The sequence below is a fragment of the Poromitra crassiceps genome (assembly GCF_964638095.1).
Source record: "Poromitra crassiceps genome assembly, contig: HAP1_SCAFFOLD_1072, whole genome shotgun sequence".
NCBI classification, from domain to species: Eukaryota; Metazoa; Chordata; class Actinopteri; order Beryciformes; family Melamphaidae; genus Poromitra; species Poromitra crassiceps.
Genome location: NW_028151338.1, coordinates 25,714 through 42,599, shown reverse-complemented (window position 1 = coordinate 42,599; position 16,886 = coordinate 25,714). Strand labels below are relative to the sequence as shown.

General features: G+C 42.0%; 1 protein-coding gene across 1 annotated transcript; it reads left to right on the top strand.

The window, feature by feature from the left end:
* The first annotated feature begins 3,579 nt into the window (after positions 1-3,579).
* On the top strand, positions 3,580-15,880 carry LOC310771704 (12-(S)-hydroxy-5,8,10,14-eicosatetraenoic acid receptor-like). The gene is made up of 4 exons (XM_083664250.1): positions 3,580-4,061; positions 6,513-6,786; positions 10,284-10,415; positions 14,945-15,880. The coding sequence occupies exons 1-4, from the start codon at positions 3,895-3,897 to the stop codon at positions 15,404-15,406; spliced, it is 1,035 nt and encodes a 344-aa protein (XP_083520376.1). The 5' UTR covers positions 3,580-3,894; the 3' UTR covers positions 15,407-15,880.
* The last annotated feature ends 1,006 nt before the right edge of the window (positions 15,881-16,886 follow it).

Here is a 16,886-nt window from a genome sequence, read left to right as displayed (position 1 = left end):
CGCCAAACTGCACCCCAACTCCCCTCTATTCCACGAGAAAACACCCCACGTGTCATACATACGCATTTCATGAGATTGGGCTGATATATCAGTGATAGGCCGATATCGGCCGATAATATCGGGCCGACTGATATATTGCTCGGGCTCTAGTGCAAACTTGTTAATTTTGTTCCTGAGACTCTCAACTAGAGATCTTGGGGGGTATGCCCGAACCCCCGAGGGTCTTGGGTCCATTCAAAAGAAGCGACTATGGTTCAGGTACCGTTGAAATGTCGGGTCCTTTATGACCCGAGTAGACCCAAGTGGCTGTTAGAGCTGTCAATCACCCATTTTTACATCGTCAAATAAATGAACTTATCAGAAAAATTAGCACTTGAACATCCATCCATGTGATAAGAACTACCTAAAACGACAGAAACCTCCTTTGGGAAAAATGTATGTAATGTGTAGTTTGATTTTTTAGTTTGGCTCATGTCCCATCCACTAAGGGACTGTTTGTTATTTGTTATTTTCGTTATCAGAGGGGGGTATGGTGCAAAATGGGGGAGGGTTGTCAAATATTTTTTTGAGGGACTTGTTTTTTTATTTTGCTTTAGGGAGGGTCATACAATTTTAATTTATTGTATTTTGTATATATTTTAAATGTTTTCAATATACTCCCATATCACCATACAGGGTAAACATAGATATATAATCTATATCTATGTTTACCCTGTATGGTGACTGGACTTGGTATCTCCCACTCCTACCCTCCAACCAAACCTCATTCCCACTGCACTTGGGGGCAGAACACGCCCTACGCAGCATTCAAGCGCCAGGATTGAGCAGGCAGGCGCCCATGCTAACTTTTCTGAGTTGCACTATCTATCTATCTATCTATCTATCTATCTATCTATCTATCTATCTATCTATCTATCTATCTATCTATCTATCTGATATGGAAAATTGAAGTTCCATTCATTACATTTGATATTCAATAAGATAATTGCGTACACATAATTAATGGTACGAGTTATTACATTATATGCACTCATATGGACAGACACTACAGACAGACAGTTTATCTGTCGTAGCATTGAGAAGGTCAATGCATTCTGACGCGCACACAGACAGACATGGCACGATCTTATACAAATCGTTATTAGTTATTAGCACACATAGGTTAAAATCAACTTTCACCCTCTGCCTACAGGCTGACCTTGCTTGGCTCCATGAAGCCTTTGCAAGACAAAACGTGTGTGTTGTTGTAGAATGGAATTTCACCCTCCCTCATCCGCTATATAATAACAATATTTCAGCCAATATAAACAAATATTGAAATGAAGCCATGGAGAAGGAAAGATGTCTTATAAAAGTGTATTAAGCCATAACAAACTTCTGCAAACTGCATTGCATAGCCTATCTAAAGGTAGCTAGCGCAGCAGGTATTTTCATCTCGCCTCAGTCTGATGCCATTTGAGGCAAGGTTCTGGATGTGTCATGTCATATAACGTTAAGTTACCTGTTATTTTCATTATGCTAGCCTGTTCCGTGTTATTGTCTACTCTAAAACATTATGTTTATCCTCAGTATTGCTGGGATGGAATGTTGGCAACCCTAGACATTAGCCTGGGTAAACCCATCCCCCACGTGACCTGCTCTCAGACCTGTTCTCAGTCACTATAGAACTGAGAGAGCAGGGTTTACCTAGGCTACCTAGACATAGCCTACTTCTATTTTTATTTTTTTTGCTATGTAAACGTTTAAATGTAAAGATAGGCCTATGCGTGCAATAACAAACTGATAGTCAGCTTACTCTGTAACATGTAGCTTTTATTAGCCTCTCAGGCTAGCTCCAGGACAACAACGCTTCCTACGCAGCGTGTGCACGTCTTTCCGACAGGGGTGGTTGTTATGGCAACTATCAACAACAACAACTACTACTACTACTACTAACTACTACAAGACATAAAGACCGAAATAGGCTACCTTTGTTACTGTGTATGTCGGAGACACGGCCTAACGTTAACATTTAATATGAGCCGAATATCAGCCTGCGCTCAGCTATGTATACAGGAAGTAAACCGGAAATTCAGGTGGGTTGTGACGGTTGTTATTGTTGTCAAGTTAAAACTGTCTATAGAATGTACTTCAAACACAGACCATTTACACATGAAACAGCACCACAGGGCACAACCCCTAGCAAGAGTTAGCCACAATTAGCTTAGCTGCTAACGTTTATCAACTTGCTCTAAAAACATTCACTGGCGGAATTACAAATGGCCAACTATATTCCCAACCTCCTTAACATACCCTATGACACCTATGTGTTTACTCAACCCATGTTGTCCTGCTTACCTGCAAATTAGACATACAGATGTAGCTGTGTTATTCACACGTTTCTGTCTCTTCACTGTAGACCGGAAACTATGTGTTTTCCCTGTCTACTGGCTGCTTGACAGATGTTGCTCATTAATGGCGATACTCCCTCTGGCGGCCGGAGGGCGCCACTACCGTAAGCTACCTTATGTGTGGTCATTGCAGGGAAATAGAGTACAGTAGTAAGCAATGTTCTGTTGACTTTAAAACATAACTAAAAGAATGCCTGTATAACCCAATGAAATAAACACAATAAAATGAAATAGAATGAGTACTAAAATAAACAATAGGGGGTAGCCTGGTTCTATAGGAGGTAGCCTGGTTCTATACCCTCACACTAGGTTACTGGCTTATTACTAGATGAGGCAGTTAACTTGGGCTGGGTAGTAACTAACGTTATAGACCTACAGTAGCCTATGCCCGTCTCTCTCTCTCTCTCTCTCTCTCTCTCTCTCTCTCTCTCTCTCTCTCTCTCTCTCTCTCTCAGATGAGGGAAGTGGAGAGGGCTATTGCAGTGCTATTAAACGTAGCCTAATGGTTGGAAAAGATCAGCATTTGCTTTTTATTTTCTCCTATACTGTTGAGGGAGGGTCATGCATTTTCCTCCAATCACCCAGGAAGGGCAATGGAAAAACATTTGTAGCTCTGGGGAGGGTCAAGGAAAACAAAAACAAAAATGAAGTCACCCCCGCACCATACCCTTCCCCTCATGATAAATAACAAAAAGTCCCTAACATGGAAGAAGCGAGACTCATCCATAATCTTCTTTGAAGGACCCTCCACCCATGCATCATAGCCTTGAACCAAGACATGTGTGGGCATGCTGGTTTTGTTTGGAAAGTCATCCGAGGTATTTCACAGGGCATTTCTCCTAAACGTGATGGAAAACACCTTGATACTAGATAACCGGTTTCTGTTTGAGACCTAAACTATAAGACATGTCACCACTTCTTATCACAGCATCTGGTCAGGAGGCCATAGCAGCATTCCTCTAAGCTTAAATGTAAAGATCAGACATCCTCCGTGCTTACTGCCACCTCTCAGACAGATCTCAGACAGAAGTTCCCCTCTTTAAACCACACCTCCAGCTCACATATAAACTCTTCCTCTCTGAAGGACTGCTGGCAGCTCTCAGTGCAAAGGGGAAACAGACACTGTGAGACAGGTTATTTTGTCTTTTCTACTCAGTGAATGCTAGATATTCAGTGTGTATTCAGTTAGGCTACATGGACAGTGCGCTTCCTCGGTGTGTTTTGACAAAGCAGGCAGTGCGTCTTCGTGGAGCTCCAGAAGCGTTGGCAGCCTCTCAGAAAGAGGCTGTTGAATTTGACGGGTCCCGGCGAGGAGGTAAATCACTGCCTGAGGAAAAAAGACTTACCGGGCCAGACAACCACCTCCCAGACAAAGGATTTGTTGATGCCTGCCCGGAATAACTTCTGTCTGCTGTGTTGTCACCTCTATTACTACTGCTAACTACTCCCACTAGTGTGGAAGAGTCGTTTTCCCTCTACCACCATTACACCTAGCTCACAAAGAATGTCTTCTGGGGGGAATACAACACAGACTCCTCTAACAACTCCTGATGGCTGCAACATAACCAGTGGCAGTGTGGACATATATAAAGTTCTGTCATGGCTGATGATCGGAGAGTTTACGCTGGGTCTGCCTCTCAACCTGTCTGTCCTCTACATCTTCCTGTTCAGGTAGGAGAAACACAGCCTCTCCATCAGTCACACACTTCCTGTCTCCTGTACGCAAAAGCAAAACAGCTCCTATGGTCGTTTAGAGTGGTCAGAGAGAGGGCCCAGAAAATGACAGCATGCATGCATGCATGCATGACGTCACATGTCAAGTCAAGTCAAGCTTTATTAGTAATACTTTACAATAAGGGTCACAAAATTAACGGCTAGTTAACGTTTAATAAGCATTCATAAGCATTAGCTTATGCTTATTAAGCATTAACTAACCCTTAGTTAATGTTTATTAACTCTAACCATAACCATTAAGTAACCCTGGGCGCACTGCTGTAGTGGTAAAAAAAAAAGTGGGTAAACAAAATTTCTGAGGTGGCTTTTTTGCGTGTCGCACCGTTATAAAAAAAGGTGGATAAACTTCAGTCGCCCATATATGAGACTAGAACAACTGAATATATCAGTATAATGTAATTTTATTATTATCATCATCATCATCATCATCATCAACAACAACATTGTTGTTTATTTTGTGTACTGGTATGGACTACTCATTTGTTGTACTGGTGTGTTCTAGAACCTTTTGAGGGTTTAATATGTACCAATATAGAACCCATAAAGGTTCTATATACAACCACTCCTTCTAAGAGTGTGGGGTACAACTAATTATGCCTAAGTAATCAACAATCAATATTCAATTGATTTATTGAAAGTTTTGAGTTGAACTTTGTTTTGCAGTCTGGTGGAGGCTGTTATATCAGCCCATGGTTTTTACAGGGGTCAGACAATATTATTTCAAATTCAATGGCTTTACAATGACTTTTTCCCAGCACCATTTTTCTTCTCTTTGCAAGAAACCATTCCCTAATCCTTACTGCATTTCATATCACAGGTTCACATCAGGGATGTATTACCAAACTGGTCTACCCAGGGGCCCAAGAGCTCAGGGGGCCCATAACCCAGAGTCTCTTCACAGGGCCGCCGCGTCTCTTCCCCAGGCCTGGGATGAACTGATCCCTACACCACTGATACTGTATGGCATTCAAAATAGTTGTCCAAGTCTAGATGAGGTTAAAAAAACCACCTAACTTGTTCCCATACTTTGTATCTCTCTTCCACTCATTTCCCTGTTATCTTACTCATGATTAAAGTCCTAATTTCCTACATCGCCCTGTTGTAAATTATCCATGTTTAATACATTTTTGAAAGCTGTGGTGCAAAAGAAAATGTGAGAGGCGCTAGGAAGGAAAGGGTGGTACTGTAGCAAAGGCAAGTATGAATGGACGGGGAGAGTTTCAAACAGAAGAGTTTAATTTAAAAAGAGGAAGGCTGGATGAGAAGAAGTAACAAAGAAATGAGATTGTTTGGTAACTGAGTTGTAACACTTTTGGACCTCTTCTTCTTCCTCTATCTGCTTCTCATCATCCTCAGGATATTATGACACACATTGCCTGCCTGCACGCACAGATAGCACATGGACACACACACACACACACACACACACACACACACACACACACACACACACACACACACACACACACGCACACACACACAGAGCACATTTTTGCTATGTATTCGTATGGGCTCAATGTATTTACAGCTGTAGAGTAAACTCAGAACTAAAAAAATAAATAATAATAATAATAATAATAATAATAATAATAATAATAATAATAATAATAAAGGTAATAATAATAATAATAATAATAATAATACAATTCAGGCGACCCTATTTGAATTCCAGGCGACCCCACTATAGGGTAGCGACCGGTTGGGAACCACTGAACTAACCCTTAATTATGTGCCCCTTATTGTAAAGTGTTACCGCTTTCGTAATATAGTACTTTTCAAAACTGTACTTACAAAGTACTGTACAAGAGAGTACTACAATACCATAAGAATACATGCAGGAATAAATATAAACTATGATACATTATACATACATGCAAACAGATATGCATACCCACACACAAACATGATTATGCCAATGCGCAGATGCACACACACAAGCGCACATGCACATGCACACACACACACACACACACACACACACACACACACACACACACACACACACACACACACACACACACACACACACACACACACACACACACACAGTGTACATAAACACATTACAGTATGCATAAATACACAAAAAGCACATCTGTAAATACAGATGTTACCTATTTTAGTAGTGGAAAAGCACTTGTACCATGTAGTGTTACAATACTGTAGAACAGTGGTTCTCAACCTTTTTACACCAAGTACCACCTCAGAAATGACCACCATATGAAAGGATGGGAGGGAGGGAGCCCCGCAGGCGCGTCTCACCAGTGGTACCCATACCACAGGTTCATAATCACATAAGTCAAACAAAATAATTTGTCTGCTAACCCTGATGCATAATGCACATGAGCGAGATGGTAAATGATTAGAGATTGACTTCCTCCTCTTTAGGTTCAAGTTCTGGAAAACCAACAGCATCTTCCTCTTCAATATCGTGGTGGCCGACTTCCTGCTGGTGGCCTGTCTCCCGGTCAAGGCCTACCAATACCAGCATGGCGTGCGGCGCAGTTCAAGCAAGCCACTGTGTAAGACCATGCTCTTCATGATGTTCCTCAACCGAGGAGCCAGTGTGGCCTTCCTCACCGCCCTGTCCATCGACCGCTACTTCAACGTGGTCCACCTTGGCAGGAGGAATTTTGTCAAGATCCTGAAGAAATCTCCTCAGGTCAGAGATACTTTAAACCTTAAGGTGTTCGCACACACAGTCCGTTTCTTTCGTATGCGTTTTTTAAAGCCGTCATCTTAAAAAAATTGTTAGGCACAGAAACCTTGCACACTGAGTCCGATGCGTTTTATTAATACGTTTGTTGTTCGATTCGCAATGCGAGACAAATATTCGTCCTCTCCTGCATCCACATTACAACATGACACGTGACAGGCAGCAGTGGCTGATCTGCAGCAGTGGTGATGTGGACTGGAGAAGGCAGCATGCAGCAGGTCGGGGATGGTAGCCGTATCTCACTGGACAGGCGCTCCGTACTCACCTTCACCTCACAACCGTGCCTCAGGGAGAGGGAGCTGAGAGGGGCAGGTGAGTGGAGCGGGCACCGCGTCTCTCCGACTGCCTCTCTGCTCAGACTGGAGCTCTGCTCGGCCCTTCCTCTGTCTCTCTCCCCCAAACACAGACACACATGGGTAAAACAGCTCACAAAAGACTTTTGACTGATGCGAAAAACGCAGAAAATCAAACCTGTTCCGAAAACTTTAATGACGGACGAAAGTTTCAGAGTCAGTGTGTAGACGTGAGTGACACAACATGAGGTCGTATTTATTCTTAGTAAACGTGCGATAATTTCAGTTGGAAAAATATGGAGTTGGTGTGCAAAAGCCTTTACTTTAGAGATGCCGCATTCCAGGCTCCACCAATAGGATGAAATGGTATAGGCTACTCTTCCGGTCTCCTAAATGGGTGTGGTCACCTCTCCCGCTTGTCTGAAATCACCCACCCCTGACCTAGCAAGCCTCTTGAGCTAGAGATTGTGAGTTCCCAAAACTGAATAAATACCACACATACTGTATAAACACAAAACTGCCTTGGTAGCTCAATCTAGATATCCCCTGAAAGAAAAATCTAAACAGATTTATCTAGCCTACTACATCTGCGAACTTCACATGCAGCTTCCCAGCGAGCATTTTTCGGTTGAAAAGACGTTTAAAAAACGTTTAGGGTCAACGTTGAAAAAACGTGCAAGGAAGGTTTGAAAGTGAAAGTTTTTTCACCCACTATTTGCAGACGTTTATTGAACGTTCAGATTTAGACCATATTTCACCAGCATCTTAAATTAAAAACTCGGGAGCGCACACGGGATTCGAACCCCGATCTCCCACGTGCAAGCCACTGCGCTCTGCGTCTTGAGCTATAGATTTTCTTATACTACACAGAGAGCCGGGCATATACTCTATCTCGCACACAACTTAGACTACACACAATTGTCAACGATTGGGAGGACAAGTTATTTTATGTGATGCGTACGAGACTATCATATTATGTAACAGACTAAAATTATGTTGTGTGTGTGTGCATCTGTAGTCTGTAGGCTGTATGGCTTCAGAGGTTAACAGAGAGTTAACTTTAACACGAGAGACTCAGGGGGTACACAGAGCCTCGTATACAGTATGTTACAATTAAGCAATATATCACGAGAGCTAGTGTGTTGTGATGAATATATCACACTGATAAGCTGTTATCCCACGAGGCCGCAGGCCGAGTGGGATAACAGCTTATCAGTGTGATATATTTCACAACACACGCTGCTCGAGTGCTATATTGCTTTTATAAAAGGGTTCCAAGTATAATAATATAATAATAATAATACTATAAGTCCGACTGGCATTTTATTCTGATAGAGTCAGTTGAAACAATACTGTAAGGCGGGACCTCTAGCAAGAAGATAGACGTGCGGGTGATTTGATTGGATCGTTCTGGAGACTGAAGTCGACATTGGCCAATCCTGGCGCTTGGCTCAGAGCTTTTCCAAAGCCCGACACCAGAGCCGTAACCTCGCGTCACCAGGCTCTTCTCGGCGAGAAAGAGCCTGGCTCCCGCCCACAATTGATTTTGTCACCCTACTGGTTCCCGCCTAGAGCCCGCCCTAGACCGGATGGCAGCGTTTCTAGCTCGTCAACTTTCACGTTAACTTGACAATTTGACCCAAGTATCAGAATCCTCTTTCACCGTTTTGACCGGTGTGTCAGGCGGTGGTGGCGGAGATGCCATATTGCATAAACGTTTTGTTTTATGTAACGCTAGCTTTGTTTTGATCAGACTCTAGTTTAGGTAACATCACCGCGTCAAGCTAACGGCAACAAAGACGTTGTTAGGCGCATTGCCATCCGGTGTTAATTCTGGGTCCGGGGTTTACGCCCCCATGACAAAAAGCGGGGTGGAAGGTGCCCAGACTACCAGAGCCGTATGCTGACCAAGTAACGTTACGTCTTATTTAGAAATGCGGGGTTAAGAGTGAGGGCGCGCGAGAGAGGGGTTCAGCCCGCGTCTATTCTTGTACAAATCATCATTTTCTGCGAAGTATTAGTAAAGTTATAAGCGAAGATCGATTCACAAGGATCTGAAAGTTGTCTCCGCCATTTTGTTTTTGAGGTACTTTTAGTAAGAGAGTTGCGCCATCATGCGTCCATAATGACGACTAGTGACCCTCCATACAGCAGATCAGGAGAAAGCTGTTTGTCTCGAGCGCAGCACTGCCATTTAGTAAGAGAGTTGCCATGGTAACCAATAACCCATGGCCATGGGTTATTGAACTCGGTTACTGGAATTATACAATGGCTGTGAACCAATCAGATTGCTTGATTTGAGAGAGCCATTTTATAATCATAGATATATAGTTACAATAACATAGCGTGCCCAGAGCACCTCGTTCCGCACTTGGTGCAGACCGGTGCAGACTTGCTTTGGTCTAGTACTTGCGCATGCGCGTTGCTGCAGGAACTGAATTCATTATTTTACAGTATTGCGCTAAACTATTAACCATAGTTGTGTCCTGGAAGCTTTTTGCTGGCACCACATAGCCTATATAGTCCCATATTTATGATATTCCATGTGACATAAAATGCGTTGAAATGTAGTTTTCGTGTAGACGAGATTTCAACTCTCAGTTACACAATAAAATGGACAAATGCCAATTCACACACTATCAATATTGTCTCTATTCCAAACTACAACAAATGTTTTAACAATATGATGAACCAAATTGTGTTTTTTTACACGTTGACGTTGTAACCGCATTTTAGCCGGTTGAAAAGAGGGTGAAATTAGGTCTTAGACGTTCAAACCCAATATCACCCAGATTTAAACTAAAAATCAACGTTGAAAAAACGTTTTGTGCTCGCTGGGTTTAGCTAATTGAACGCTACCTGCTAACGTTAGCTATATCGGCAAATCTCACGAAAGTGTGTTGCGGAGACAGATACAGGTTTAGTGTCAGAATGTTCAGAAGATGTGTGACTTGTGAGAAATTTGGTGACTATTGAGCGAAATAATCCATCATAATCTGTGATCACGTTCACTTCTCCCATTGACCCCAATAGACTCAGGACCTGCCACTAGTCTCCTAAGGGAGAGTGGCAGTGACAAAACCCACACACAGATACAGGAAGTGACTGGAAGTTGAGCCATCTCACTTTGAATAAACTGTCTCTGCTCAGGTCTCCATCCTCATCTGGATCCTCCTCCTGCCTCTCACCATCCCGACCATGGTGGAGAGCTTTGAGTGCTGCAACAGCTACGGCCGTAAGACGGGGACGCCTTTACAACATCTGACCGACACATTCAGAGAGGTAAGGTTTCACCTAGTCATTTAGCTTGGCTTTAGTTTGCTTTGGGTTAGTGTGGACACGTAGCCCCTGTCTTTTTTAATTTTCTTTATTTATTAGTTCTTATTTTCTTCCCAATAGGTACAGTACCGCTGCTTAACAAAAGTTTATGAAACAGCGAACTTTGTGTTCAGCAAGATAATCTTAATTAATGAGGACCACTTTTATGATTTCCGAAGCGTAAATCAATTTTTTTACACTATTTTCAGAAAACGCTTCAAAAGTTATTATCTTGCTGAACACAAAGTTAGCTGTTTCATAAACCTTTGTTAACCACAGACCTTATTTCATGCATTTAACTGAAATTGCCATACACAAATCCCACTGACTTTTACACGTATGGACCAGGACGTGCAGGGACTAGATATGACATAATGGCAATGGCATAAAATTCTAGTCTAAATCCCTCCCCTGATCTTGCGTCACTATTACCAAAGAAGGTATGTGGTGATGGGTAATTTTAACTTTTTATCGTGGACTACCCCAGTAATTTAAAAGATTCCGTCTGAAATGATCTACTGTATCTTATGTTAACTCTGATGTTCTGAGGTAATTTTAATATCAGACACAGGCAATCAGTAAAGAGCTGCGTCACACTTCAGATAAGATGACGGATGATGATAATAATGGGGAAATGTGAGCGGTACAACAGCTAAACTAGGCAGATAAGCTGTCAGGGATGTGCGCACATCTTATAAAGATCTCTAGTAGGAAAACGGCTCACCGAAAATGTGCTTCTGAAAACAGTTAGTTTAAAAGTTTGTGTACAAGTTTTGGGAGTTTCCAGAAGCGGAGAGTCACGCTACTACAGAGAGGGGTCTGTCTGCACACTGCAAGAGAGAGGTGTAGAGAGAAAGAGAGGCAGGGGGAGAGAAAGAGAGAGGGGGGAGAGAGAGACAGAGAGAGAGCTTGAAGTGAAGTCAGTCCACTGAGCCTTAGTTGCAGTGAGATGAGGTTTAATATTTGAGATATTAATGTTTTTTTATTTTTTATTAATTAACCTTTATTTATACAGGGGAGCCTAACAGAGCAATGCTCTCTTTTTGATGAGTGCCCTGTCCACATTACATACATACAGTACATATACATTACGATACTACAGAACACTGCATATCTTTAGACTGTGGGAAACCCACGCAAACACGGGGAGAACATGCAAACTCCACACAGAAAGGAGGTGGAGATTCGAACCCATGACCTTCTTGCTGTGAGGGGACAGTGCTAACCACTGTGCCGCACAAGTAATAGTAAGTAATAGTAACTGTAATAGTAGGCTACTTTCAATCTGTAATAGTCTATCACTGATTTATCTCTCTTTCTCTTTCTCTTCATTCAAGGATTTGAAGGGACGCTTTTGTACAGTAGTAGCGTGACCCGCCGCTCTGGAAACTTGTATACAGTCTTACTAACCGTTGCCGATGTCAAATGAAGACAGATTCAGCAACTGCATGGCTGACTTCTCGCCTCAAACGTTTTCAGAAACACATTTTAGTTAACTGTTTACGTAATATAATATAAGTAGAACGTTTTCAAACGAGCCGCGTGTTTTCCCGTTTGAAATCCGAGGTTTTGCGAGGCGCTTTTGTCATACAGAAGTGGGCGTGGCTTCAAGGAAACTGGGTGTTGGGAAAACGTGTCAGGCTGACCACAAGAGACAGAGGTCGTGACATCAGCACCACACTGATCTGTTCCATCATCACTGTCAGAACAGAGGCTCTCAAACCTTTTAACCTTTCTCAGGTCAACGACCCCTAAACTCAACTTAGACCACGGACCCCCATTTGCTAAGATTTTTGTTTTTAAATGTTTTATTAATGACCATTCTGTCATTGTGTTACCTGTGGGTGGAATTAGAGTGAAAATAAACTAGGAATACAAAATATATATTAAAAAAGAAAGAATCAGAATCAGAATCACTTTTATTGCCACAATATGCAAGATTACATACGAGGAATTTGTCTTAGTGTAAATATGCAGCGTAGCGGTCATATCAATATTCAGTGATGAGAAAATAGGAAAAAATCTAAAAGACAGATCGCAACATTGCAAGTGCAGTCCAATATATACAATACAGTATATACACGGTGTTAAGTATGCATCAAATGCATTCATTAAATACATAAGAAAGAAAATAAACAAGCCCCCTCTTTGCTGGGGAACCCCTGGAATCCCCTTAAGGACCCCTGGCGGTCCCCGGACCCCACTTTGAGAACCACACTGGGTCAAAGTACTGTGGAGCAGAGTGCACTGCTTTTAGAGGGAAGGAAAAGCGCTTCAAGCTGGGGACACAGGCGTGTCCCTGAATTACCAGAGCACTTTCCTCCACTATATTAATTTAACACTATGACTGATCTAAATGACCAGTGTGCATGGCCACAATTACATTAGCTACCTCTCCTCTCCTTGTAATCGAATGCATCCCGAGAGCTTTACTCATCAGATAGATTTTCATGCTTTGGGCCCAAATGGTGTTTTGTAGCACACTATATACTCTTCCTTTCCTGGGCCTCATCTAGCACATCTTCAAATGGTCCATTGAGTTCTACAGACCCTTTCCACAGCAACTGTTTTGAGGTGGTAAAGCGGGAAGTAAAGCAGGCGTAACCAATACCATTAATCATGGTTCCATTCCATTTAAAGCTTTTACATGGTTGCGCGTCAAAGCCCTCGCCATATGCGCCGAGGGGTACCCAGGATCACCCAGGCTAGTTGATCACATTCATTAAGAAATATCAAATTAGGCAGTGGGCCCTAAAAAGAATCCAAGGCACTCGTCTCCATTGAAGTTAAAAAGCCTTTATTTCATTATTGCAAATTCCAATGCCAAGCTACAAAGGGTTTCTCACCAATCATGGAAGTCAAAAATCAAATCTATACAGTAATGCATCTTATTTTCCTTTAGTGATCCCGTCAGTATAACGTTAGTGCCTAACATACTATTTGACATTATTGTTACGTTACCCTATGAACATATACTTGTAGTTGTGTGACTGGCTCTGTTTCGACATGTTCCTGTAACTGCTGGGACCTGATAGCAGAACGTATGTGGCCCGTCATCTATGGATGCAAGCTTGAACATGTTCAGAGTCCAAGAACTGTTCTGTTGCTCACTGAGAGACAGCTAAAGGTCAACTGTTATTGGCGACTAGTAGGAATTGCAACATGGACTTGCCTCAGCCTTCCCATCCTCTCGAGTTAAGCTGACCTGTATTTAACACAAAAATAGTCACATTTTCCACAACAGAGTATGCTAGGTAATTAGACATTATTCATCATCATTATTATTATTAGGTAATTAGAGCAGAGATCCAACAGAAACTTCTCGTGAAAATGTCTAGTGCAAAATACTGCAATAACAAAAGAGATTTCTTCATGGCTTGAGGACAAAGTGTGTCGGTAACGCTGGTTGTTTGTGTGTCACAGCACGCGATCTGATTTCACCAAGTGACAGTTGTTCCTGGATCAACATTTCTTGTATGGGCCGGGAAAACCCCGCCCCCGAACTAATTTGATTGGTCGCCGCAATTACTTCTTCCTGAAAACGTGCGGCAAGTAAGAAATTTTAGAGATGCATACAATTAAAATAGAATAAGCAACAGGCAAAAATGAAAAAAGTAGTTTACATTGTGATTAGTACAGTAGATGATGTTCAGGGGGGAAAACAGGGAAAGGAAACAGTCACACACACACACACACACACACACACACACACACACACACACACACACACACACACACACACACACACACACACACACACACACACACACACACACAAACACACACACACACACACACACATAATAAAATAAAATAAGAGGAAAAAATAATAATACTGGCAACAGGAGAGATATATATAACTATATATAACAGGGGCATCCCTGTGGCTCACCTGGTAGAGCGTGCACGGTGCACCACTTACTCCTTTGCTTGGCCGACCCAAGCTCGAATCCGACCTGTGGACCTTTGCCACAAGTCATTGCCTCTTTCTCCCCACTCTCCTTGTCATTTACTGTCCTATCCAATAAAGGCAAGAATATACAAAAAAAATATCTAAAAAACCCCCACCTACAAAGGCTACAAAGGCTGGCTATCTGGTGATATGGCATGACCAGCTTTGTTGGTCTATGCTGGGTTTTTTCAGCAGGGTATCTAAATAAAGTGTTACCAATCATAGAATCATTGTTTATTACTCAACAATCCTTTCCTGCAGATAAAATATACCCTACAGATATATTATATCTCTATTATATATAGATATATTATATATACCCTACAGATATATTATATCTATATTATATATAGATATATTATATATACCTACAGATATATTATGGACATTTTTGAAATGATCTCACTACTATAATAAGGCAAGGGGTTCCGCGCGGCACAAATGCACATGCGCTTTTGCAGGGGAGTGAGCGAAGCAACAAAAGCATAGATATTTCTAGTACTGATTGACTTTCAACGTTTTCTCCTTTTGTTTTTTGAAGATCGTCTATTTCACCCAGATCCTCGTCCCCTTCATCATCCTGCTGTACTGCACGGTGTGCATCGTCCACCGCCTGAGGAAGAAGACGGTGGGGGAAAAGGCCAAGCTGAGGAGAGCCGTGTTTCTGGTCAGCTCTGTGGTCCTGGTCTTCTCCGTCTGTTTCCTGCCCTCCACCGTGGCCAGAGCTCTGCTGCTGGTCGTCAGGTTGAAGGGCATGGAGAAAACAGAGGACGTGGTGGTCCAGGTCTACGATGCCCTCATGGTCTTCTCCTACATAGACTGCCTGTTGGACCCGCTGGTATACTGCTTCTGTTACTCAGGGTTTAAAGAAGCCTATATGTCCACCTTCTGTCCGGTCGCAATCCGGAGGAGGATGCCCAGCCTGGACTTTGGCACGGGCACAAGCGCCACCACAGTAAGCGGAACCAGAACCATCATTTCTTTGCCGCTGGTCGACAAATGACGGGTTTCTTCCTTTCCTTTCTTCCATTTAAATGATTGTTTAGAAAAATATCTTCGCAAGCAGCTTTGAGAGTTGGTCGCCAAATATGGGGTGCCGATTGTGAAGTGGCACACATTGAAATTAACACTAATATTTTTCCACATTTAACTGCAAACAACGTTTAAAAAAGTGGTGTGATTTCTTTCTTGTTAAAAAAAAATCTAAATATTAATGTAAAAACAAATCCACACCACTTTTATACATGTTGTTTGGAGCTAAATATGGGGCGAAATGTTGCTGTTTTGTTGCGCACATATTTCAATGTGCGCCAATTTACAATCGGCGCTCCATAGCCAAATTGATGGATATGCATATGCCCCATGCAGTCATTGCTAAATGTTTATTTTTTTATTTATTTTTTACGGATATATGACAATGTCTTAGATGTAAATGTATTTTTCAGCTGTATGCTGTGATTTAGTTTTTGTTTTTATCCATAAAACAGATTAATATCAGGGTTCCCAGACCTTAAATATCAAATTTAATTATGTTTCAATGACTTTCGAGGCCCAATTCCCTTAAATTCAAGGACCCAGCAAACACAGCATAGTTTGAGACATGGATCAAGGTTAATTATGGTTACAACAACACTAAGACGTTTTATACATGTAATGAGAACGAGCAGCAGCTTTACAGAAGCTCACAGACAACAATTAAAAAGAAAGAGGGGCTTGAATGTGTGAACACTTCTCAACTGTGCTGTGTTACACAGCTTCAATTTGTATTCTTGCACAACATGTAAATTCAAGAAACTTTCAATAACCCATGTCTATTTATGTCTAGTTTCAAAAACTTTCAAAGCCTTGATTTTCAAGGATTTCAAGGACCCATGGGAACCCTGTAATGTGCATTGTTGTGCATGTTTGAACTGTGATACAACCTGTACCGGAAAAGTATTTGGGTAAAACATTACATCATTCAAAATATAGAATACAGAATTAATGCTTTATGTCAGAGGAGGAATTACAAGCATAGTTTGACATGGCATGTCACTGGATTGTTAAAATGGCTGCTGTAATGACTGCTGTACATTAACCAGTGTTTGCATGTGTCTTATTTATGACTCAGGAAAGTGTGTTCATCCATGTTCATCAGTTCATTTATGACTCAGGAAAGTGTGTTCATCCATGTTCATCAGTTCATTGATAGTTCAGACCAGTTGGACCCAGGGGCAGACTGGGATCATAATTCAGGCCGGGCATTAGATACCAAGCAGGCCAGGCCGAAAAATTTGGGCCGTTTGAAGCTCAATTTGGGCCGTTTGAAGCCCAATTTGGGCCGTTTGAAGCCAGATTTGGGCCGTTTGAAGCCCAATTTGGGTCATTTAAAGCCAGATTTGGGCCGTTTGAAGCCCGATTTGGGCCGTTTGAAGCCCAATTTGGGCCAAGTCCAATTTTACAATGAGATGCACCCACTTTAAACCTGAATAAAGTAATAAAAC